At 42.9% G+C, this 26,678-nt stretch overlaps 1 protein-coding gene across 8 annotated transcripts in view; it reads right to left on the bottom strand.

Moving 5' to 3' along the window:
• Positions 1-26,678, bottom strand: part of NEO1 (neogenin 1) — a 231,157-nt gene that overhangs the window by 17,100 nt on the left and 187,379 nt on the right. For 4 of the 8 annotated variants that reach the window (XM_037047083.1, XM_037047091.1, XM_037047087.1 and 1 more), the window contains exons 14-22: positions 22,533-22,643; positions 21,309-21,503; positions 18,195-18,290; positions 15,241-15,464; positions 15,020-15,158; positions 12,852-12,959; positions 11,231-11,425; positions 10,554-10,586; positions 7,512-7,580 (exon numbers count right to left, since the gene is read on the bottom strand). In XM_037047083.1, coding sequence (XP_036902978.1) covers positions 7,512-7,580; positions 10,554-10,586; positions 11,231-11,425; positions 12,852-12,959; positions 15,020-15,158; positions 15,241-15,464; positions 18,195-18,290; positions 21,309-21,503; positions 22,533-22,643 — 1,170 coding nt within the window. The remainder of the gene's footprint in view (positions 1-7,511; positions 7,581-10,553; positions 10,587-11,230; positions 11,426-12,851; positions 12,960-15,019; positions 15,159-15,240; positions 15,465-18,194; positions 18,291-21,308; positions 21,504-22,532; positions 22,644-26,678) is intronic. The other 4 variants (XM_037047089.1, XM_037047085.1, XM_037047086.1 and 1 more) reach the window with 3 other exon arrangements.

A 26,678-nucleotide genomic window follows, 5' to 3' on the forward strand; every position in this document is an offset into this window, starting at 1 on the left:
TGCACACAATCAGGCTATATCGCCTTCATTGGAGTATAGACTTGTTATGTGAGCTCCTCTCTAACTCTTATAAAAGTGTGTCACAAACATGGCTATCTCCTCTAGATGATGAAATCCAGAAAGCTAAGTTTTGGCCCTATAAACATTTCTCAGCACAATACCTTCCACAAAGCTGGTGTTTAACTAAAGCTTCTGAAATTACGCTGAACATCAAATTTGAAAATGAAGGGTCTTTCCCTCTGGTGTCTTATATTGGATACAACTTGGTTTTATAAAGCACCACTTGTAAATCATTTAGGTTTCTGACCTTCAAAACTATTTCAAAATTGTGCATTCACTGAAAGCAAAAGTTTTTCTCAAAATATGTCTGAGATCATAAAAATTACTTTTATGATCATAAAAGAAAAATAAAGCCTCTGTTTTTATTAAATATAGTTTATGCAGAGTTAATTCTCTTTATTTCAGGAAAATGTAGTTCTGTATATATGCATTAATTTGACAAATATTTAATGAGTGATTACTATGTTCTAAGCATTGTTCTAGGTACTAAGGATGAGGATTCAATGGTGAATCACAAAATTATGAATGTTGGGGTGGGGATAGGACCAAACAACAAGTAACGAATCACTGGTAGTGAATGTTATGAAAAAAAATCGAATGAGGGGTACGATACAGTGAATGGGTGGCTATTTTATATTGAGTGACTGTAAAAAGCTTCTTTGAGGAGATGGCATTTGAGCTGAGATTTGAATGAAAAGAGAGATCCCACCATACAAAGACCTGGAGGAAAAACACTGCAGAGGGAGGGAACAGCTAGTGGAAGCATCATAAGACAGGAATGAGCCTGGCACGGTCAAGGAAGAGAAAGGTGGCCACTGCTATTTAAGCAAAGAGAGATATGCAAAGTACAGAGAAGGAAGTGAGCAGGAAAAAAAAAAGAATGAGGCTGGAGAGTATGCAGAGGCTATTTAGAGCCTTTAGGACATTTAGATTTTCTTTTTTCTTCTTTATTGTTATTTCCCCATTGCTTATAGGATGAGGTCCAAGCTTTTTATAGAGGTCTTCTGTGACCTAGTTCTACTCTAAGTTCTTTTCCATTTTCTGAATCGTTTCCATTTCCTGAATCGTTTGCATTTTGTTTCCAATCTCATCATAAAAGTCATGCAGGCTCATACTATAAAATGTGGGAAACCCCACCATACAGCTCTAACCACCATGGATACTTGATATCTTTCCTTCCTAGTTTCTCTCTCTCTCTCTCTCTTACCTTTCTAACAATTGGAGCTGTACAACAGTAGAATGCACTGCTTTACCAAACAAGGAGTGTTCAGCCACTGAAGTACTGAAAGAGTCATTCTGCCAGTCTGGGACAAGGTAGGATAAATTCCTACCATGAGGTATGGCTTGCAAAGCTATTTTTAGAAAAAGCTCCCAAAGTGATTTTCATATACACCCTAGTTTTTAAACTTAGGATCTAATCCAAACTATACTTATTGTGGGAGTCCCTCCCATAACATTGGACTAGCTTCTAGTTCTGATTCTATGCTTTCATAGACTACATCTAAGCAACGTGCAAAATCTGGGCTGATTTAGGAAAGCTTAAGAGTTTATTATTCTCCATTTGATTCATTTTTATTCTTCATATCTAAGAAAAAAGTAAGCATACAGACAATACAAATTCTGTATACTGACCTTTATTAGAATTATATTTTAAAAAATAAAATAGACTTCTGGTCAAGATGGAGGAGTAGGTGATCATGCTTTACCTCCTTGGACAACCACAGAAAGAATTACCACTAGATCTCAAAACGAGTAATAACCAGAACCGTCAGATAATCAAGCTGTATGGAAATCTGATAACCAAAGATTTTAAGAAGCCAAATTCATCCAAATGGGTGCCTCTTCTACATACATTAGGCCACACTACTAAGACAGGGAGTCAAAGCAGCTCTACCTAATACACAGAAGCGAACACAGGGAGGCTCCCAAACTGAGGAGACAAATAAACATGGCTTAAATGAAAGAAGAGAACAAAATCCCAGAAAAAGTACTAAATGGAACAAAGACAACCACCTATCTCAAAACACTGGTAATCGGGATGCTCAGAGAACTCATTGAGTACAGCAAACAAAACAAAAAAGAACCAGGAAGAAATAAACATTATACTAAGTGAAATAAAGAAAAATCTACAGGGAACTAACAGCAGAAGGGATGAAGCCGGGACCCAAATCAATGATTTGGAACATAAGAAAGATATAGCATTCAACCAGAACAGCAAGAAGAAAGAACAATTTTTAAAAAGCCCCCAAACAAAAAATATGAGGATAGTAAGGTGCCTCTGGGACACTGTCAACCATACCAACGTCCAAATCATATGAATGCCAGAAGGAGAAGAGGAAAAGCAAGAAACTGAAACCTTATCTGAAAAAAAAAATAAAAGAAACCTTCTCTGATTTGGTAAAGGAAATGGAGATACAAGTCTAGGAAGCACCAGGAGTCCCAAACAAGTTGGGCCCAAAGACGACCACACCAAGACAAACCACAATTAAAATGCCAAAGGTTAAAGATAAAGCAAGGATATTAAAAGCAGCCAGAGAAAAGCAGATGGTTATATAAAAAGGAGTTCCCATAAGACTGTCAGCTGTTTTCTCAAAAGAAACTTTGCAGGCAAGAAGGGGCTGGAAAGCATTCAAAGTCATAAAAAGCAAGGACCTACAACCTAGATTACTCTATCTGGCAAAGCTATGATTTAGAATGGAAGGGCAGATAAAGTGTTTCCCAGACAAGGTAAAGCTAAAGGAGTTCATACCACCAAGCCATTATTACATGAAATATTAAAAGGAACTTATTTAAGAAAAAGATCAAAACTATGAACATTAAAAGGGCAACGAATTCACAACTATCAACAACTGAATCTAAAAAACAAACTAAGCATACGACCAGAGCAGGGATAGAATACAGACATGGAGATCTTGGGCAAGTTATCAACTAGGAGGGAGAAAGGGGAGAATGGGGGAAAAGGTACAGGGAATAAGAAGCATAAATGGTAGGTACAAAATAGACAGGGGAAGTTAAGAATAGTATAGGAAATAGAGAAGCCAAAGAACTTACTTGCATGACTCATGGACATGAACTAAGGGGGGGAATGCTATCCCCCGTGCAAGGGGATATTGGGTGGAGTGAGGCAAAGGGGAAAATTGGGACGACTGTAATAGCATAATCAATAAAATATAATTAAAAAACAAAAATAATATTTTTTACATATGGCAAAGACTACAGAACTAGGAGTCAATAAAATGAGACTGTATTTAGGCTTTACATAAATCTTTATTAACAACAGTGCAGAGCTACTGGGTAGGGTATACAGTGGGGCAGGCACTGAAACGAGAGACCGGGGAGTCCTCAGGGGTTGGGAGGAAAGCAGAGGCGGGGGCAGTTCTTCCCCGCATTCAACAGAGGCTGATTCTCACTCAACTGTCATTTGGCCGCCAACTGTGAGCTGGCCGAAATCTCCCTCCTAAGAAAATGAGTGAGTGGCCAAAGGGAACATTACCCCTTCTACCAGGGACATTATGATAGGCCATTTCTTAAGCCTCATCTGAACTATTTCAACAGCTTACTAACCATTTTTTGGACTTTATACTCTTATTCCCAACTCGTTCTTCACTGTCTACTAATAGTAGATACTCAATAAATGGAAGTCAGAGTTTACCACTATCAGACATCTTACATGTGTTACTGACAGGATGAAGCTCTCATTTCTTAGCACTGGTACTTGAGCTTGTGAGAGGCTGGTTCTAACCAACCTTCTCTGACCTGAGAATCTCTATCCTGCCTCTAGGCAGTGTAATCCCCCTGGAAAGCAGGTTGTTTTATACATCCATGCCTTGGCACATGCTGTGTTTGCTTCCTGGAATGTACAAACCCCTCTGTGACATTTAGTAATCTCCTATGCACCATTTAAAATCTGGGTCAGCCCTGGCCAGGAGGCTCAGTTGGTTGGAGCATTGCCCCACACACCAAAGGTTGTGGGTTCAATCCCCAGTCAGGGTGTGTATAAGAGGCAACCGATTGGTGTTTCTCTCTCACACTGATGTCATTCTCCCCTCCCCGACCTTTCGTCTCTCTATAAAATCAATAAACATATCCTTGGGTGAGGATTAAAAAAAGGATCATATATTATATCTTTTACAGAGCATTCCCTTTTCTCTATTAGGTAGTTTGTTAATCATTTCTCTTGTTCCCATAGCCTAATATATAAAACCTGAACCTTAAAAAATATGTGAATGAATACATTAATAAAAGAAAAGACAAAGAAATAATTACTTTTTTCACAACCTTGAATAATATATTGTGGACAGCACATAAATATAACATATGTAGCCCAAGAAACTCAAAGTCCTAGAACTCAGACACTAAAAATTTCTTGAAGCATGCAAATTTGTCTCACTGTCCTAAGAACAGGCTGATTTCACTGAAGTCTGGGCAGTATCACTTTTTATTTAAACAGATAGCTAGAGATTAAGCAATCATTTTATTTCCACAGTCAGAGTAGGAGTTTGCAGAGGACAGGCCCTTGTCTCCCATGCCTCGCTGGCAGGAGTAGACACAGCAAGGGTTATTTCTAATAGCTACCTGTATGGATTTTCACCAACACCAGATTTATTCTGGTATAGAACCTGTGCCTTTAGGCTATGTGTAATAGTGGGAAAGGCACAACAAGATGTCAGAAGACCTAGGTGCTGGTCTTAGGATTTCCATAATTAGTGGGTGGGTCCAGGCACATTATCTCTCCCCTAAGTCTCCTAAGGTTTAAAGTGGAAGTGAGGAGATCCAAGACGGCTGCAGTGTAGGTAGAAGCTGCATTAACCTGCTTGCAGGACCAAACAAGAATTATAGCTAAATTATACAAAAATCACTCTGAATAACCAACTGAACACTAGCTGGAGAGAAGCCTCATACTCGAGGACACCACAGTAAGACTGGCACGGAGTACAGAGGTATGAGAGGGCTGGCTGGGCTCTCACGGGCAGCAGCTGGAGTTCTGGAGCTGGAGGGTTCCCCCTGAGAAGTGAGGGGTCTAAACCCCCAAATGGGCTCCACAGCCTGCAGCACCAGAGCCGGATGGAACCCAAATAACATCTGGCTGTGAAAAACAGCACAGTTTCTGTCCGCTGGGGGGAGACAGCTGGAGATGCAAAGAGCCACTTAAAGGGTCAACGCACAAAATTTTGTTTGCAGCCACTGATTCTGTGCTCAAACAGACGGAGGGCAGAGTGGACTGGAGATGCACGAGGAGAGTCTGGGGCAGACGGCTCTGAGGAGAGAGCTGAAGGGTCAGCCACCAGGATTCCAGTGCTCAGTCACTCCTCATACTGCAGGAGCCAACTTTTTCAGGCAAAGCAGTCCCCTCCAAGTGGCATCAACCTGACAGGAAGCAATAGCCCCATCCTGTGGAGCTTAAGCCCTGCTGAGGAGCACAGCTGGCGGCTATTTCAGTGATTAAGCCTAACAGAAAATCTGCAGGATCCATCTGAAGATGGATCTCTGGAAGCTCTGAGACATTAGCTGACCCTCCCCAAGGCCTGGGGCTGGTAAAAGCTGACCTTGGTGAGCAGCTTAGTCTTTACACAGGCACCCAGGCCCAGCAGAGGGAGCCACAAGCTGTGGGTTGCTTATATCTCCAAACAGGATGCCCAGGAACGGTCACAGGCAGGGTCTGACACAGGCCTACACCAGAGTCTTTGCAGATTTACCAAATACACAGAAACAAACACAATGTGCAGACAAAGGCCCCAAATGAAAGTACAAGAGAGTTCTCCGAAAGAACTAAATGAAATAGAGGCAAGCAATTTAACAGATATAGAGTTTAGAGTAATGATTATAATGATGCTCAAGAGCTTTAAAGGAAACATAAAAAAGGACCAGTCAGAAATATAGAATCCAATACTTGAAATAAAAATACAATGGAAGGAATAAACAGTAGGTTAGATGAAGCAGAGGATCGAATCAAATATTTGGAAGACAGGTTGGGAAAAAACATCCAGGCAGACCAACAAAAATAAAAAAAATATTTAAAAATTAGGAGAGTTTAAGAAATCTTTGGCACAGTATTTGCATCACAGGAATACCAGGAGAAGAGAGTCAGGAGAAGAGAGTGAGCAAAGGAATGAGAACCTATTCAAAAATGTAATGACCAAAAACTTCCCTAACCTGGTGAAGGAAAAAAGACACACAAGGCCAAAAAGTACAGAGAATCCCAAACAAGTTGGACCAAAAGAGGCCCACAACAAGATACACTGTAGTTAAAATGGCAAAGCGTACAGACAAGGAGAGAATCTTAAAAGCTACAAAGAAAAGCAGTTAGTTACCTCCAAGGGAGTTCCCATTAATGAGACTGTCAACTGATTTCTCAACAGAAACATTTCAGGCCAGAAGGGACTGGAATGAAATATTGAGGGTGATGAAAAGCAAAGACCTATAACCAAGGCCACTTCAGCAAGAAAGGCTATCATGTACCACTGAAGAAAATTTTACCCTTTCTGAAGGCACGATGGTTCAGAGTAATGATTATGCCAAGTGAAAAAAGCCATTCAGAGAAAGACAAATACTATATGATTTCACTCATATGTGGAATCTAAAAGACAAACTGAACTAGCAGGCATAACAGAGACAGACTCATGGATAGAGAGGGTAAGCTGACACCTCTTGGATATTTAGGCGGTGGCTTGGTCAAGCAAGAAAAGAAAAAGTAGTTGTGGACATGGACCACAGTGGGATCACTGCAGGGGGAGCTGGGTATAAGGGGAATAAATTATAACAAAAAAATACAATTTATAAATTTCATTATAATTTATAAGTAAATTATAATGAAAAAGACAATTTATAAAAATAAATTTTAAAAAATGGGAATGGTATCTGTTCCCCAAAGTTCATAGTGATTTCATGTCTGAAAATAACGTACAAATGGCGAATTTCTGTAGGAGAATAAGTGCCATCATTTAAGTAACAGAAGGCACTAGCTCTTAGGATGGCTGTGAGTGTAGGAAGAATTTTTTAGAATTCTCAAGCTAAAAACACTATGGTAAGTAGTGTTTTTACTGCTTTAGTAGTGTTTTTCCCCCTAAGTTGAGGGAGAAATTAATGATTCCGAAGCCCTTATTTGGCTTGGGTGATGGCTAATTCCACTAGATGGTTTATTTTTGAAAACAATATTCTGATTCTTTTCTAGAGGCAGTGGGCAAAAAAAAAGGACTTGTTTATTTAAAATTAGCCTTATTTTAAGTTGGATATGTGGGGAAACAATTTGATTTATAAATCCTATAATAAATGGGTTTGCAGTAAGTCAGTACTTATTTGCCAGATAAATGCCTAAAGCTAACTGTATTAAATAAAGAGAAGAGGTAACGTTCTACAACCACCACCCACGAGCTACAAAGGATGTTTCAGGATGTAAAGCAGAGCTGTGTCGTGTCTACGGCAGGTCAACAGAGCTGCAGGAGGGGCTTTACCGCTCATTGGAGGTTTGTAGTCAGGTCCTAGGTCTGGCAGCCGGCTTCCTTTTCCTGCAGACCCTGACGCTGAGGGAGAAAAAAAATCACGTCAGTAGCAATCCAACCCACGGGTCTGACAAGTCCACTTCACAGCTAATGAGTGTTTTCTACAAAAAAAAAAAAACATTTTCAGTCTACTTTGTTCACGAGAAAATGCAGTAACACATCAACAACAGGGGAAAATATAGTCTGTGCAAAGCAAGCTAAGGTAGAGCTTTCTATGCAATGAGGCATCTGAAAGGCTGACACCCTTTCAATGGCTGTACCTAGCGTGTAACTCAACTGCCACTCGTTGCTGACGGGGAGAGTGGGGGGACCACACGCCACTTCTCTAGCCCAGGAAAGAGTTTTTGAGAGATGGCTCAGAGCACTTATGCAAAACAGCTTCCCTTGGAAAAGGAACCACGAGGACTGGTTTGGTTTTCTTCTGCAGTAAAGAACCGGACTCTTCCAAGGGCCTAGCAGGGACTGGACTCTTTCCTCAAATTATCAAGTTGCCTTTCCCTGAGCAGGAACGGGAAGGCACGTGGAAGTTCCCACTGGGGTCACAGTTCCTGCTCAGTCACCTGAATATGGTCTTGAATTTTGTTCTTCATGTTTATAGAAAAAGCTGCTTGGGTAAAGCAAATACGCTTGGGTAAAGCAAATGCGAGGAGTCCTTTCCCAGTAAAGCGAAGGCATCCCTGCATCCGAAGTGTGGGGCCAGAGAGCAGCACCCAACCTCTCCGCACAGGTCTGGAGGAGGGCGGGGTGCAAGCTGCTGCTCGCGGCGCAGGGCGGAGCAGGCTGTCAGCTCCATCACGTGCTGCTAACAGGTAAGTAACCTGACTTCCGGCAAGTCATTTAATCACTGTACACTTTTCAGATTTCTGTTACCTCATTATGAAACAGTGATGGTAATGGCATGTACTTCGTGAGACTGTTGTGAGGATTAGGTGGAAACTTAAGTCTGTGAAAGACTCTGAGTGCTGCCTGACACACAGTAAGCGTCCCATTAACATGGACACTGTTGTTACAGGCGCAATAAACCTTTCTCTCCAGAGGCAGAGGCATGAAGCTTCAGAAAACACTTATAAATGAGTCATTTCTATAACTTAAGCCTGGCTAGAAATTCCTAAACTAGATTTGTTTCTGTAAAACATTAGAACTGATGTCAAGTGCTTCTATAAATTATCAGACTTCGAGGAAATGAAAAATTAAAATCTGAAAATTTCTGTATGTATTTCATTTAACAGAATAAATCAGAGACAAAAAACAAACAAACAATGTTTCCTATGTTTCCAGAAGTTAAAAACTCTGAAAGGTGACATAAGTTCTCGGGTATCCAAAAAGGCATACCCCAGAACATACCTCACCGTCCTTTCCAGTTGCTCACACTCATCACTCCTCCCCTCAGGTCTGTGGCCATGACTCCTCCCCGATAGATCACACTTCAAGATTTTGGCTGTTCTCTTCACTATGCTAAAGTCTAGTCGGTGGGATGACCTAGCACTTGTGAGGTTCTACATGTTTGCATGTACTTATTTGACAGGTAGCCCACATTTAAGCCAATCTCTTCAGAGTATCATATTATGTAAATAATTGACAAAGAACACACTTTGCTAATAAGCTAGTGGATTTAATTCCTATATTTTCCAACATTTTTTCTTTTAAAGTTAATCTGCGGACAAGAAATTCCAAGGATTAACCAAACAGCACAAATAAATATGGACCAAGAACTTCGAACACAGAGCCGTGGTACAGCTCACACTTGTACTCTGGCTCATGGAGTGGAGCCGGGAAGGACAGTGAGCATGTCTGCATTCTGCGCACATGCAGGACGGTGTTTTTCTTTTTTCACGCTTCCTCCCTGCACCCCCTACATACAAAAGCAAGTTGGCAGTTTCTTTGAAGTACTGTACAATAAATGACTTACTGCAAACAAATTTCTAAAGCCCTGAAACTTGAAACCAAGTTCTGTCTCTTCTTGCCAGTAACCAAGATCCAAAGACTTGAGCCCCGGCTGGTGTAGCTCAGTGGATTGAGCGCGGGCCTGGGAACCAGACGATTGCAGTTTGATTCCCAGTCAGGGCACATGCCTGGGTTGCAGGCCAGTTCCTGGCAGGGGACACACCAGAAGCAACCACAAATTGATATTTCTCTCCTTCTCTCCTTCCCGTCCCCTCCAAAGATAAATAAATAAAATCTTTTAAAAAAAGAATAAAAAAAAGATCCAAAGACTTTATATTTCTAATAACCATTCCTAAACTACAAAAGCAATCATCCAATTTACTTTTATTGTTCTTTCTTAGTATAGAAAACAGACACCAACTTTGGCTGAACTGCCAGAGATGACGACCACATAGCACAGTCACCCTCCACCACAGCAATTACAGGGAGAAGACCCCGCTGACATGTAATTTCAAGAACATTGAGACCCATGCTTCCTAGGTATCAACTTAAATTCTTTCTATTCTTCTTAAAAGGGAGCAGATACATTTATGTGAAAAACGGAAAAGGAATGCTGAATTAAACTTATGGTAAAAGAATAAATGGCACCAATTTTGTCACGAATAACCAGGTGAGCTGGGTAAATTCGTAGATGCTTTGTGGGAGGAAGAAAATAGGGGATTTGTTGAATTCGATTACAACTTTTTACTTAGAGATACTAATAAAACCCCAGATGCTACAAATTTGCATACTTGCTCTCATCACGCCCGGAATCATTACAGAATTTCACTATGTTAGTGCTAAGGGGACTCACACTTGAGGCCAATCTCCAACAGCTGCAGGACTCAGTTCATTCTGCTCATTTTTTCCTCCCTGTCAGTCTATTTAGCTCCCAGCTTTTCAGATACCCCAGTGCCACAAACATGGACTCAACTCCACTTTGGCCAATAAATAACATGGTTTTTAACACATGGTACTGGTTTGCAAGGAAAAAAAAAGACAAAAACAACAAAAAGCTAATAATAGGTCACAAAGGAGAGGAAAAGAAAGAGAGGCCATCTACTCATTTACCTTGATCATTAGGCATTTTATCAGAGGAGTCCGCTAACAGGCCAAGCACAGGGGAAGAAAAAACAAGAGCAAGGATCACAAGCTTTGAAGATGGGACGCGCATGATTTCCAAAGGAAAAAAATAAAGCCCCACAAACTTCCAAACAGATTGAGGTGGGTTTTTCTTTTTTAAAGAGAACCCAGATGTGGTTTCTGTATTTCCAGAGACTCAGTTCCCGACTCCGTTTTATTCCTAAGCTCAGGTGGTTCAATACTTTATCTTTACTTTCTTACCGGGTTTCTTTAACGGGCCCCTTTTAGTTTTTCTCTCCACAAAGGTCTAAAACAAGCCTTTCAAGTTAGGAGCCTGCATGTCTTGAGAGAGAATCATCTATCACAATATGTTACTTCGTACAGGAAGAGAGAGTCACACCTGATCTGACTATAAATAGCTGCACATCACGGCCTCAAACAGATGGGAGTCAGAGTTCCCTTCTGTCTGATCAGGCTAGTGACCTCGTGAGCACCGATCTGGTGGGCAACGGTGAATGAGGGATCATTTTGAGATAAATGCACACAGTGTGGCTCATCATAAGGACTTCGCGTATCATCGTGGTCTCGACATTAGCGCTAAAGTGATAGGTGCAAGCACAGCCCCATGGAAGACACACTACGCACCGCGCTGTGGGGACCCTCACCTTTAGGTGTTCTGAACTGGACAGCTTCGGACATGGGGCCCATGCCCTTCGAGTTCCGAGCCTGGATTTTGAAGTAGTACGGTGTGTCCAGCGTCAGCTCCTGTATCTGGTGCGTCAGCCTGTTGCCCACCACGGGCTCGATGACCCAATCATGAATCTCTGCATTCACATCTGTGCTGTAATATATGATGTAGCCTGTCCAAAGCAGTGAATGGGAAAAGGAATCTTACTTCTGCTCCTTCTTTTGAAATCAGTAAGTTGCATGTTACAGCACAAACAAGTAGAGGAACAGTTACTGATTGATAAATAGCAATGGTAAAATGCATTCAAATTGCTACACTAAGTATAATAGAGAAAAGCCCAATTTACACAGTGCCAAACTGTGGGTTACCATCTCTGTCAGCCATTGGAGTAATAGAACTAATAAGAGACAGAAAACTTAGGGTTAAGTAGCCTCAGAGTCTAAGAAATCCTGTAAGAAAAAGCATCCAATCACTTCAACATGTTAATATTTAAATAACGTACCTTCAATGGTCTACAATTAAAATAATACAGTTTTGAAAACCAATAAATGGCCTAACATGCTGTTTTAGCTCTCACCAATGTGGTATCTTGGGAGAAAAACTCCTGGGAGACGGGCAGCACCCTCTGTTAAGTTCTCCCAGATTTGGGGCAGCCCTGGTGAAACACCACCTGGTAACTTCCAGCAGAGGGCACTCAACCTCCACGGCTGAGGCGGAGCAGCCCACAACCACAAACCTACCTGACCCACACAGTGCATTTTCACTGGGGTTTAAAGGCAAAGAAAATGCAATGCAGGCCAAGTCATGCTTGATTCTTTTATGAAAGAAGAAATTCAAACCTAAAAAAAATCATAAAAGACCACGAATTTATGGAAGGGAGTTTCTGAGTTTCTATTGAAAGCTGGAGCAGAACAATGCAAAAAAAAAAAATGCTCCCAGTTTTCTTAGGCCAAGGAGCTTCCTAAGGCAAACTTCTGTTCCTCAGTGTGTATGTACATGGAACAGAGGCTCCAAAGGGGATAATTAACAGCTAAACCCCTTTCCTCCTTGATACGGCTGGGCAGTGTTTACTGGGGGTTTTCCTACAGAAGGCTAGGGAAACATTCAGGTGTTTTCAAAGGCCTAGGACAAGTCAAACCTCTAAGGTTAGGTGGAAGAGCACAGGAAGCTGAAGCAGCAGCCCCGGAGGAGGAAAAGGAATTACAAGTCCAATGGGCTTTTTGGGGCTTCAGGGTAAAAAGAGCAGAATCTGTTTACTGGGAATTACCCTACAGAGTGAGGTGGGGTCTTTAATTCTACAGCAGGTCATTTTAGTCCAAGGCAGACAGGGCAGCTTTTCTGAGGAAAAGTGTCACTATATCCAAAGGCTGTCTGTCTACTGCAACCCATGAACACCAAGCTGGTGACTCGTTTTTATGTCACTGTGGGCAAAGAGCAGTGCCCGCAGCTCCACTTCTAAGGACCATCATGAGTCACAGCACCTCCTAAAACGGCCAAGCTGGCCTTCAGAGTCCCACTTCTCCCAACAACACAGGACTCTCTGGGGTGCTTCTGCCAGGCGGGAGAAGGGGACAGACACACATTCAAAGTCGTCTTACCTGTAATTTTGCCATTAGCTTCGGAGGGAGGCTGCCAATTCACAATTATGGTCCTAGGTTTGCCCTCTTTACTCACAACAGTCACGTCCTTGGGTGGAGAAGTAGGGACTACAAAATAAGGATACCTTTGGTAATTCCCGTCCTTTTCAATTTTATTTGCCACTCCCTCAACCCTTTCCATTTATAAGGCAAAAAGATAAAGCCTCCTTACATCAAAGAACTCACAGTCCGTCTATAAACAGCTCCAATAAAGAGATGAGCGTGCAAACACCAAAGAGAGAAGATCACACTGTGGAGTTACAGAACTGGCCTCTCAACTGGGGTCAGGAATACAGATGGTGAGTAGGCGGGGAAACCAAAAGACCAGTACCTACCTACTCAGAAAATAAATATGGACATATGCTGGGCACTTTATTTTATTATTATTTTTTTATCTTCACCTGATATGTTTATTAATTTGATAGAGAGAAAGGGAGAGAAACATCAATCAGTGCCCCCCCCGCTCCCCCGTATGAGCTCCAACTGGGGACTGAACTCACAATCTAAGTACGTGCCTTGACCAGGATCCAACCCACAACCTTTCGTTGTGTGGGATGATGCTCCAACCAAGAGAGCCACTGGCCCGGGCACCAAGCTTTTTACAAATAACTTTCCACTTAGTATTTACGGCAACCTGGAAGGTGGTTACCACTATTCCTGCTTGACAGATCAAGATGCTGAAAATGAGAAAAGTTATTTGATTTTTCTAAGATAACATTCCCTAATTTGGATTATTTTGTTAGGCTATTTTAAAATGTAAAATAATTTTCTTTCTCACTTACACTTGGCTCTCCAAATATTTGAAAACCCCAAATTCCTTCAAAGAACACATGATTTATAAATTGATGTTTTTTACTTTAAGTTTGCAATGAAAACATACTCTCAACTACTTGAACTTATTGCTCTAAAATGTAAAGTTGTTTGTGTAACAGAAAAACCACTAAAATAAAAATGACTGCATTTCTTGTTTGCACGTTATGGCTGAAAACTGTTAACGCGCTAGTAAGGAAATGAGAGAATCTTCCTAGAATAAAATGGAAGAAAGCCTGGTGAATGTAAACATCCTAAGGAAATACATAATATACTTTATTAACTAACATACTTGAATTAAAACAGAAAGATATTCTTCAAACTGGCAAAGAAAACAAACTCGAGGTCCATGTAAGTGTTCGTGCACTGTATTTCTGACTCTCCACATCCAAACCCCTTTCTCTGCAGGAAGTTCAACTCACTGTTCAGAAGACAAAGCCACATTAGGGCCAAGCCGTCTGAGGAGATCCTATACCCACCTTTTTCATCATTCATAAACAAGAGAAAAACACAGGGGACTGGAACAGACAGACCACGAATGACTGCACATGTCCCCGCGCTGGGAGGGTAACAGGGGGAGAAGGGCAGGTCTACAGGTGAGCAAAAAGCAAACAGAATCCTCTTTCATGTTTTCTCACAGACAAAACCCTACGGACCCTCCAGTGGGAGACGTTACAGGACACTCGCTGCTTTGCGAGAGCTGCTGGTGAGGCGCTGAGGCCCCGACACCCACGGCACTGCAGCTGCCTGGTGGGGGCAGGTCACTCCATCTTTTGTTTCTCAGTCACTGGGAAAGCAGGGTGAATGGCAACAATCCCTCACGACTGCACAGCGCTTTATAAATGAGCGTGGACTTCCCCATCTCCTCATTTTACCCTTACCCAACTCTAAGAAGTAGGGAAGACAGAGGTTATTACTCCTCTCTTACTACCCCTCTGGAAGGAAGAGATTCGGAGGCTGAATGACCTGCTTCTGATCACAGTCAGTGGATGGCTGACCTGGGACTGAATTCGAGCCTCTTGATTCCTAAAATCTAGTATACTTTGTACTATATTATCCTGTTATTTGCTAGTGTTCTTGTGCAATGATGATGAAAGCATTAATTCATCAGCTGAAAAAGCAAATACTGAACTCAAGCTGTAGTTGCTTTGTGCTTGGTAAATACATTAACTAATGCACTCAGTTCTTTCCTCAGTGAGAGAAAGGTGACGAGAGTCTCATGATTTGGAATGTGGTACAACATCAGCATGAACTTCCACTGGCTTTTATATCTCACACGGAAAAAATGCCACGTGCCGTATGGTTCCAGCAACACATACCTAATTCAAAGGTGGTCCCATGGGCTGTCATGCTCCACGTGCTTGATCTTCGACCTTTCGTCACCATCACAGAGAATTCATACAGTGTATTTGCTTTTAAACCAGTCACCAAATAACTCAGAGTGGTTGCATTTGCATTCTGGAAACATATGATTCAAGAACTTTAGATTTAGCAAATATCAACAGTTAGATTTTCTCCCCCAGAGGACATGTGCTAGTACCTTGTACTTGGTATTGGCCGGGATGTTGGTTTTCCACCGGACTGTGTAGTACCGGGAGTCCGTAATCTTCTGGTGTTTGGGCAGCGAGTTGTCCGCCCACGTGACCCTGATGGTGTCATGACTCAGAATGGAAGCCTGGACCCCCACCGGTGGCATCATGGGGGTGGGATCTGGCACTGGAGTGTATGGAGCATTAATAACAAATAAATCAACCTCAGAAGTGTCTGGGTAAAAAGTAATTAAAAAGGGAAGTGGCATTTTAACATAAACAAAAGTCAAACAAAAGGGAAATGCAGGGTAATACAATGGAATGAAAGGTGAGAAATGAAGAAAGAGAAAGAAAATCCAGAGTTAATAGAGAACCACCATTCATTTAAAAGAATATTTCTACTTGTGTTCTTTCAGAAAAACTATCTAGAAAAACACTAATTAACTATAAATTCTCTGCTATACTTTGTAGGTATATTAAAATCTGATAATCCAGTGATTATACTAACATATTCATACTTAGATTTACTTTAAATTACTTGGAAATTCTACTTCCTGTCCCAAAAAGATCCTGAAAAGATAAAAATTGCTTTTTTAAAAAAGATTTTATTTATTTATCTTTAGAGGGGAAGGGAAGGAGAGAGGAGAGAAATATCAATGGATGGTTGCCTCTCGTGAGTCCCCTGCTGGGAACTGGCCTGCAACCCAGGCATGTGCCCTGACTGGGAATTGAACTGCGATTCTGTGGTTCGCAGGCCCGCGCTCAATCCACTGAGCTACGCCAGCCAGGGCGATAAAAATTGCTTTTAAAATGAAAGGCAGAGTTTCTGAGCAACCAACACAAAGCTTGTGATCTGTTTTGATATTTCAGGGCCGAGGAGGAGGTTTGGGACGGGCACCCAGTGCGCTTGCTCCACAGGGCAGGGAAGGGCCCTGCTCTCAGACCCGAGCCCCGAAGGTCGGCCTTCAAGTTTAGGGTGTGTGACGCCTCCTGGGCTCAGCTGGGATTTGCTGGTTCCTGCTGCACTTCTCCAGGTGGGTCGGAGAACAACCCTCGGGGAGTCCCAGTAAGTCATGGGAAATGCCACAGTTATGGGTCCAAGTTATGGGTCCTTAGTCTGTATGAACTTTAGAAGTCAGAGTACTTATCTGATGGAAAGTCCATCCTCAAGTGCTGTCCTGTGCCGTGAGTGACAGACACAGTCTCAGCAAAACAGAGAGAGGGCAGAGTAGGTACAAAGCCCCAAGGACCACGGGCCCACAGCAATAAATACACGAGGATCAGACTGTGTAAGTGTACACACACTCACGTATTTTAAGTTAAGGTTTTAAAAGGGTTTCCTACACAGTTATGGTGATTAACCCTTCCTGTAAGTCAAAATCTGAAAAGACGTGGGCCAATTATTATGAATAACTGCCATGCTAAAGTAATAGTCCCCAATCACATGTATATTTCCTCACAACAAGGACGAAAACTAACAGGGAACAGCGTGCATTTTAATCAAGGGCCTTGTTCAAACATCAGGACATGTACCACTTAGTTACAGACCATGTACCTTCAGATGCAAAAATCATTAACACTTCTTTGAGGAAATTTTTTATTTGTAACAACTCTTGAAAAAAGTAGCTAGGTTACATGAGTTAGGAACATTTCCTTCTGTATTTGTAGCCAGAAGTCTAAGGGTCTGGAAGACTTAATCACGCCTGCTTCAGTGTGATTGGGAGGGTAATAATATTGGTGTAATAATTTATAGTTTTAATTTTAACATTTCATCTAAAATGTCGTATGCTATGCTTGGGTGAGATATCGCTGTGTTACAGAATTCATGCTTATGGTTTTGTAATGAAAGATTTTGTAATAGAAAAAGGGAATTATTTGTGCCAGACCCTGTATATTTTTAAGTCACATTAAAAAAAATTAATTTTTTTCTATTTTTCAAATTTGTTTTTTTCTATTGTAGATTGAGTTAAGAAAGTACCAAACTATTTATTTAACAGTCTCTTTTGATCTGGCTTTGTCCCCTTTACGGAGTGCTAAAGCCCTTTTCAAAGGAGTTATAAACTGTCAGCACAGAGGAGCAGAAACAGGGCAGAACCGCCCGTGTTGGTCTCGTCAAGACAGGGCACGAACGGGGCATGGAGACTCTCTGCAGAAAGAGTAACGCCGACTGTGTGACATTATACAACAGTGTCCTGAAGACACAGCGGGCAGTACAGACTTGCAATTCTGAGAAAGAGGGGAAAAGAGCATTTCTGAAAGTGATGAATTCTTTGATTTTTCAGTGCCTATTAGAAAAAAACTTCAACCCTAACATATCACTGCGACACACTTTCTAATTCAGATCTAAAGTAGATGTTTTATATGTCTATAGAAATTTTTCGTTGTATGTATATTCATTTAAAGATATTTTAAATAAATTACAAAGAAAAAATGAGTATTTGGTCTCTTTTGTAACAAATATACAGTTGATCACATGGACAGTACAACTGACTTTATATTCTTTATATAAAGCTTCTGAAAAGCACATACAAAAATACTTTCCCAACCAGCTCAGGTGACTAGTGAAGAAAGTGTTGGGTTTATCAATCGTATACATTTATTGCTATCTTCAGTAACCTATATCATTCTTCCAGAGATACAGAGATATTTTCATTTTTTTACTCATTTTAGTTATAATGCACATGACCAACAGATGAAAAATCACTTTTAATTCCGTCAGAAGTACGGTTTTAGTTCCAACACATTAAGAACATGTGTTACATATCTACCTAGAAATGTTCATGACAGGGCTGTTCATATTTTCTAGAAGCGTTTGGAACAGGAATTAACATAACATTCCATGTTACAAGCCCATATTCTTATGGGAAGCCTGCACCCGGAACTGCCACACACGCTCCCTCCACGGCTCTCCAGGGGGCGAGCCTCAGGGGGGAGGCTGGAGGCCAGAGGGGGCAGCAGACCTTACCCGTGTGAGGCCTGGTCACAGCGCTCTCATACAGGGGGATGCCTTCGCCCACGTTGTTGAATGCTTTCAAGGTAATCACATAGTGAGAGCTGGGATCTGAAGAAAAGAAACAAGTCAAAACACTTAAATTCTCACCAAAGAACTTTAAAAATTCAAGGGTGACTGCATGATCTTAACTACAGAGGAAATAAGAAGAGAAGACTTCAAAAGTTTTCATGTGGGATTACTTGGAGTGCAGGGAGCTGTGAGACGGTCACACTGCATTACGGTCGGTCCCCTTACCGCAGGGTATGTTCCAAGATCCCCAGTGAAGGCCTGAAACCAGGGACGGTACCACCCTATACATATACACGTATGTTTTTTCCTGTGTGTACATACATCCCCACGATGAAGTTTAATTTTTAATTTAGCCACAGTAACAGATTAACAGTAACTAGCAATGACACAGTGTAGATGTGGCCTCTGTCTCGGACAGCCAATCTGAGGATCACAGGGGCTAAGTGACTAACAGGCAGGCAGCACACTCAGCACCGAGACACTGGACACAGGGACGGATCGTGTCCCGGGAGGGAGACAGAGTGGGATGGCTTGATATTTCATCACGCTAGTCAAAATGGTGTGCCTTTTAAAATGCTATAAACTGTTTATTTCTGGAATCCTCCATTTAATATTTCCTGGTCTTGGTTGTCCGTGGGTAACCCAGCTGCAAAAGTGGGAACAGTGGATAAGGGGGAACTACTGAGTAGAGAAACCACCTGGGATCAGCTCCTTGGAGTTCGTACCAGGAGCGAGGCTGGCTCTGCTTGCACGCTCTCCTGGCCTCAGCCAAAGGCTGGTTTAGCAATGCTACTGTACAGCGTGGGGCTTGGATTACAATGAGTAGGTGGGATATTGGTGTGCTGTACGCCACAGATAGGAGTTCAAAATTAAACAAATCCCTTTCCTTCTCAGGAGGAAGGGCCAAGGCAGAGAAATAAGAGGAAAACTGTTAACTTAGTCACTGCTAATGTCCTTAACTCTCTGGGACAGTGGGGTAAGGGGAGGGAGGACCCCAAATCCAGAACTGCCAAAACTCATCTGAACCTTGATCAGACTTTTTGGTTGGATAAAACCTGCCCCAGATTACAATGGGCTTGAGGTGACGCTGCAGGAAATGTAACACCGAAAGCAACACCCCCTCTAGGTGACCGTGTGAAACGCTGCTGGTCAGACTCAATGAAAAGAGGTGTTATTAAGTAAATACTATTCCTCATTTTCTTGCTTGTAAGTAAACTTTGAGGCATAAATGGCATATAGTAAAATGTACCACTTTAAGTGGTATATACAGTTTGTTGTGTTTTGACAAATACGTGTATGAGTAATCACTGCCACAATCAATACACAGAATATTGCCAATACTCCAGTTCCCTTGTGACTCTTGCAGTCAATTTCTACCACCCGTTTCTAGGCAACCACAGATCTCTGTCACTGCAGATCAGTGCTGCCCAGCCTGTACTTTCAGAGAAAGGTGGTAACGTGTAACGCAGAAAGGTAAGGATCTTTTCACATGCTTGTCGTCCTCGTTTATCTTCTTCAGTATACTGTTTGCCCAAATCTTTTTTTAAAATTTTTAATATTTTATTTATTTATTTTTAGAGAGAGGGGAAGGGAAGGAGAAAGAGTGGGAGAGAAACATCAATGTGTGGTTGCCTCTCATGTGTCCTCCACGGGGGACCCGGCCTGCAACCCAGGCATGTGCCCTGACTGGGAATCGAACCGTGCTCCTTCGGTTTGCAGGTCTGCGCTCAATCCACTGAGCTGCATCAGCCAGGGCAAGAGTGCAATTTTAATTCCAATTTCCAACTGCTTATTTAATAAGAGTATGGAAATACAACTCTTCGGTATATCACCTTTGTGATATCGTCTTGTGGCCTTGCTAAATTCACTTCTAGTTTTAGTAGCCTTTCTTGTAGATTCCTCAGGATTATCTACAGTGGCAATGAGTCTGTAGAGGGCTCATATACTGGTTCCTAAATGCCATGCTCCAAGTAACCAGGGCTCCTTGGAGAAATGGCTGACTTAAGGTGTAAAGGTAGGAAATACCAGAACCTGAAACATCTTACCATGTCAAAGAGGAAGAAAATGTTTAATGAAAGATTGGAGGTGTCAAATGGACAGAGGGGAGCCAGTTGAGATTCCCACTGGCCACTGGCCGTCCTTTCACTATGAAAGAGAAGGAAAGCGGTTCCTTTTTTAAGGATACTATTAAATGTAGAACAAATAATGGAATCACAAAATAGCCATTTGTGAAACACATGGTATTACTATTACTAAAGATGCTAAAACTAGTAAGTGAAAGTTCAATGAGAAATAAAATATTTACAAAGAGGGTATATCTCCCCTGCAAGGTACTTATCAATCATGAGGAAAAAAATAACTTGATACGAGAGAAATGTGGCAGACACCACTCCAACCAGGAGACCACGGTCGATGTCACGAGTGAGGCTCTCCCATGGCCCTAATGCAGCGCACAGACAGGAGCGCAGCGTGCCATGACACCCCTCCAGAAGGGTGCAAACTGAGCGGAGTGAGGAAACATTAGACCAGTCAAGTTGAGAGACAGTCTACAAATATAAATGGTCTATACTTTTCAAAAAGGTCATAGTCACTGAAGTGGAAAACCAACCAACCAACCTGAGGAACCGCTCTGTCTCGAGAAGACAGGTGAGGCACCACCAGCGCAGCACGCGGCCGGGCACAGCGGTCCTCCTCTGTCACGAAGGACAGCAATGAGACCGCTGGTGAAACACGAACGAGGTCTGCAGATACCGTCTCAGTGTTAACTGGCTAATTTTGATCAGTGTAATGGGTTATAAAGGAAATGTCCTGTCTTTAGGGAATGGGTGTTAAGTACCAGTGCGCAGAGAGGCATGTGTCTGCGCATCCTTTCCAACGGTTCAGAGGGGAAACAAGGACGTGTGTAAAATGTTAACCTCTGGGGAATCTGAGGGAAGGATGTACAGGAATCCTTTGTTCTACTCAGGAAGTTTTCTACAAAAATAAATTGCTGCACAATAAAAAGGTAAAAAGATAGCAACCACTGAGTGCAATTACTCCCCTCCTTGACATACACACCCAGATTTTCGATGGTGTAGTAGCGCTGTTTATAGTCCACTTTGATGGTCTGGGCATGCGGGCTGCCGATGCCATAACCAATGGCGTACCCTCGGACCACGATGTTCTGGTTCTCTGGAGGGGTCCAACTCACCACGATGCTCGTGACGAGCGGACGGACGTGAAGAGAACTAGGCACTTCAGGAACACGAGTTTCTGAGAAGAAAATTGGAAAAGCAAGATGAGATCCATCTTCCTTTAGACCATCCCACCACCCTTGGGGAATGGTGCGCAGTCTCCCGACAAATTATTTGGTGCTGAGTTTTTTCCATTATGTCTAAGAAGAATTCAAAGAGAATCTGTATGTACAGTAAAGAGCAGCCCATGGTTTTACTGTGTTCTGCGAAGACGACAAAACCCAAAATGTCTGAAATATAAAACACTACATAGTAATTTTGAAGGAAGACAAAGAGATCTAAGAACCTCTGCCCAATAGAAAAAAACAAATAAACTGCCTTTTAATAGCCATTCCTTTTGGTCCTACATCTGATTCCCTAACTTAACTGGTAGAAACATGAGCGAATTGTCGGTAGGAAATCAGGATCACATCATAGCAGTAGCATTAGTTATTCACTCTCCGAAGTAATATGACAAGTCAGAAAACATGAAATTTTAGAACCACAAATGGATTTAAGAAGCTTAAAAAGGTTGTAATTTACAGTCGCTTTCAAAGCATAAACTGCCACCTTAATTTAAAAATTAGCAAACCAAGAGTGAGAATAAGGACCCAGGGTCTTTTGTTCCCCAAGTGCAGCTCCCATCTCTGTTAAAGGCACACACACCCACCCATATGGACCGACTGACTAAATAACAGGTGAGGAAAAGGACAAGGTGTCTGTGATGAAGCAAAAAGGGAAACTGATGCAAATAAAGGCAAGATTCCCATGGCTCAGCCTTACATTTTAGACCATTCATGTACTTAATGGCCCTGGTAAAAAAAAAAAAAAAACAGACTGAAAGCACCTGTACCTTCTTGTTGGCTCTGGTTCTGCTTAAAGAGACAGCTCTCTGAAAGCCGCTGGGGGAAATGCAGGAAACCTGCTGCATGAAAGGAATGACCGTAGTGTAACACACTAGAGCCCACAGAGCAAAGGGCTGCACACCTCGCACCTGGGGCTGTCCAGTCTGACTCCCTCCACTCCACTTAGTGCCTTTTAGTTCCATGCTGCTAATTGTGGTTCTTACCATCTAGGTCACTTTCAAAAGTTTCAGCAGACAGCCAGTCAGTAGCCGGGCCTGTGCCATTGACTGTTAGAGCAGCCACTCGGAAATTATACTCAGTCCCCCGATCCAGACCTGGGACCCAAATGACAAAAAAAGACAAGCTGAAATATGAACTTTGGAAAAACAAAAGATCTCTCATTAAAGCAAATATCTCATCCACCAATTCAGTACATAGCGACTGTGTTGATAAAATTTTGAAGTTAGTACAAAACAAGCAATACATGAATACAGCACAGAGGGTCCCCCACCTCCAAAGTAGATGCTGAGGTCCACACAGTCCAAGAAGAAAAGAAAATGAGTAAAGCTCCCAGGAAATTACAGATTTTTAAAAAGCACTTGAAGGCATTTTAGAGATCATCGTGTACAATCCCTTCATTGTGTTCTAAGGAAGCTAAGGCCAAAAAGAGGCCAAGAATAATGAGTTAGAACAAAGGAACAAAGTCAATTGGTCTTAAGAAGACACTGAAGACAAGAAAAGAATGCAAGATGTAACTCCTATTTCATCTTTTCTTACAGCCTAGTAGGAGACAACAGCATGTGGTTACCAGAGGGAAGGGGTGGGGGAGGGGTGCAGGGTGAAGGAGATGGAATATATGGTGACAGAAAATGACCTGACCTTGGGTGGTGGGTACACAACGCAGTACACAGATCATGTATCACAGTAGCATGCACTTGAAACCTATGTGACCTCATTAACCAATGTCACCCAATAAGAATAAATTTTAAAAAAGTAAATCCTATCATGTTACCTCTGTTCTCTGAGCCATGCCTTACCAGAGAAAAAACTGTAAAGACCAAACACAGCCTAGACATCTGTTTCTCAGTAGTCTGCTCACCCATAAGTACATACATTAAGTAAAAAAGGAGCAAAGCCTTTCTCTTATGCAATCTTTGCAGTTACTATCAGCTAGGAAACTCCACGATCTACCAGCGTGTTAAGGGCAACAAAGACCCACATGTAGAGTCTACCCTACAAGGTAGAGCAACAGTCAATATTTATATACTCATGAATCCATTTTTCTTTTTTTTATTGTGTTGAAATACATACAAATACAAAATTTACCATTTTAACCATTTTTAAGTGTGCAGTTCACATGCATAGATTTTTTAGATCACTTGAATACTGGACATTGTGACAGGCGTTATAAGGGTTAAGAAAAATTGTTCTACTTTCCCATAACCAAATACTGGGATCTTTGGCCAGGAACGCAGTACAGAAATTCCAGAGAGAGAGAGCTACTGGGAGAACTTGGCCGTGATGAGCCCCGGCTCAGTTACCCAGTCCCGTCACACGGTGTGAGAGGAGAGGTGGGGGGTTCTGTTCTCTGCAGACCATCCTCAATCTATCTGCCCACAAGAAAGCAAGAAGCAAGACCGAGGGGAAGAAGAAAAATGGCTGGGCCCACGCCACTTTACCTCCGTCTCCTCCCCATGTACACGAAGCAGAAAGGAGCCAGAGTGGTTGTATATGCACTTACAATGGTGAAGAGACAAGTCTGGACCACCAGCAACCACACTACCAAGCCCCCCCGCCCTGGGGAGAGTTACAATGTAAGGACGTGAATGCGGAAGTGAGAGAGTACGCATACAAGCATGAGCAAGCCAGGGACGCACGTGTAAAGAGGTCAAGAATTCCTCTCCCCTGAAGTAACCGACAGAGTTCATGGACTAACTCTAAGGCACACAAATCATACCACAAAGATGTGGCAGAATATGGCAAGTGCTCCGAGTGGCACAAAAAGAAGAAACAACAAATGACTTCTGGCTAAAACTTAGTCACAGGGCATGTTCAGTGCTGGATCCTGGTAATCCATATTACTCTCTAACACTTACCAAGCATCAAGGTAATACTTCAAGAGAGCAAAGACCTCCATTTTTGCACACTATTATATACACCCAGTGCTAATAAAAATGGAATAAAGTCTGTGAAATAAATGAATCAATCTAACTATGATTTTTAAATGCAAGAATTTTCTTGACAAAGAAAAATCTGTACCATGAAAATGGCATTTTCCTTACATAGTGAAGGTTTTATGGAGAAAACAGCCTCCTCGTAAGCAGGACTGAACTCTTACTTTCACGCTACTGGCAACAACAGTGCCTGCTACGCGGTGATATCTACTATTAAATGTTCAAAATAAAAGCCTTACAGATGGGAAATGTTATTTAACTGTATTTCGAGTAAAATGAGAAATTGACTTTTAAGAACCTCTGTGAGCAATGTGCCGGAATGCTCCTCCAGTGAGTTTCTCAGTGGGACCCGCGGCACGGAGGAGGAGACTGGCCCCATGGAGACACCACAGCTGTCCTGAAAGTGGCCCATCCAGGAGCGGAAGCTTAGGGACAAAAGCTTGCTGGATGACTACAGTGCACTGGTTCACTGTCTGCTGCTATCTCAATTTTTAGAAACTCTTAGAGAAGGAAAGACTCATATTTTTGACTCCAGATCTTGGTTCTATGAAGAGCCTGATCTCCGGAGGCAGAGGAAAGTGGCTGACATTACGCTCCTCCATCCTTTTGATGTCTCCCCAGGAGGGAAGCAACACATGCAAAGTTTAGAGCTCCGCAAGGGCGGTAAGTTAATGTGCAGGGCCTAGATAACGGTGACAGTACCTCCAATTTTTGTCGTCTTCATCTACCAGCTCTACCAGAAACCCCAAGAGGGTTTCTTAGGGGCATCCGTCTCTATTTTCGTCAGCACAGTACCAACAGCCAAAAAGCAAAAAGCACTTCATCTTCTTCCCATGGTCTCCTGCAAAGCGAACGTTGCCCTTGCCAAGCCAACTCAATTTCCCCTCCTTGAGGAAGGAAGAGGGGGACACTGTCATCTACAGGGGGAGCCCGTATTAGAGCTACGCCACACTCGCTCTGTTGCACATAAAAGAAAAACTACACAGAAGGAACTATCTATCCCTGACAGAATTTTCTAAAACTTTACTATTCCCAAAGTAGCAAGAATGACTACTGCACTGCTACAGCTATGCACAAACGTTGTTCAAGGCCACATATGCACAAGCGGTGGTGTAAGAGGAGCACGCCCCTGCCCGGAAACGGAGGAGGCGTTGGGAAAGTGCCAAAGACAAGAGCATGAGTGTCGGCCGCAGGGCGGCTGCCAATCAGCACGCGTGGCTCCGGCACCTGACGGCATGCTGGCTGCGCAGGGCGTTCTGGAGGAACCCGTAAGTAGAAGGGCGGGTGGAAACTGGGCTCCCTTGGAGTCTCCCCTCTTTCCTGGCTGTGGAGGGGACAGAGTTCCTGGGCCCTGGGCCTTGGGGACTGTGTGGTCCAGGAACATTTTCAGGCCCCTCTTGAATGCTCCAGGGCCTGCCTGGAGCACAGCGGGCACTAGGCCCCTAAGGGGGGAGGGGAGGGGGTTTGGGCTGGTGCACATGGGGAGCATGGCTGGGCTGCAGGCCCCACGCCCTTCCCTCACAGCAGAAGCCACAGTGGCAGCCAACCTGCTGCCCACACCCCCAGCACCGGCCTGTCAGCGGCAGTGTCCCACTGCTGCTACCTGCTCCGCCCGCTCCAGCCAGGGCAGGCTCAGTGTGCTGGTTGGTGCTGGTCCTGGAGGCGCAGCAAAGAGAGGTGTTAAAGGCGAGGGGCCCTGGGCCCCTGGACCTAGAGTACCTGGAGCCCCCACAAGCCCTGCACCCCTCCCTCCCGCATGGGGAGCTGCAGGGGCAACTGACACACCGGAGGGCAGAAGACTGTGCTGCGGGCAGGACGCCTGGATGCACAGACTCTGAAAGATGCCTGAAGCCAGACATCAACTGGAAACCAGCTAAGCCTCCTATGTTTCTTTCTTTTTCTTAAAAAAAGATTTTATTTATTTATTTCTAGAGAGGGGGTAAGGGAGAAAGAAAGGCAGGGAGAGAACCATTGATATGAGGGAAACATCGATCAGTTTTCTCTGGTGCGCTCCCAACTGGGGACCTGGCCTGTGACCCAGGCGGGTGCCCTCACCAGGATCGAACCAGCAACCTTTCTGTCTGCAGGCCAGGGTGTGATTCACTGAGCCACACTGGCCATCTGTGTTTCTTGAAAAATGACACTTTTGGGTGGGGGAAGAGGTTCCTGGCACAACCTTGAACTGAGCTGGCAGAG

Source organism: Sturnira hondurensis, unplaced genomic scaffold, assembly GCF_014824575.4.
Source record: "Sturnira hondurensis isolate 20B ecotype Veracruz unplaced genomic scaffold, ASM1482457v3 Scaffold0005329, whole genome shotgun sequence".
Taxonomy (NCBI): Eukaryota; Metazoa; Chordata; class Mammalia; order Chiroptera; family Phyllostomidae; genus Sturnira; species Sturnira hondurensis.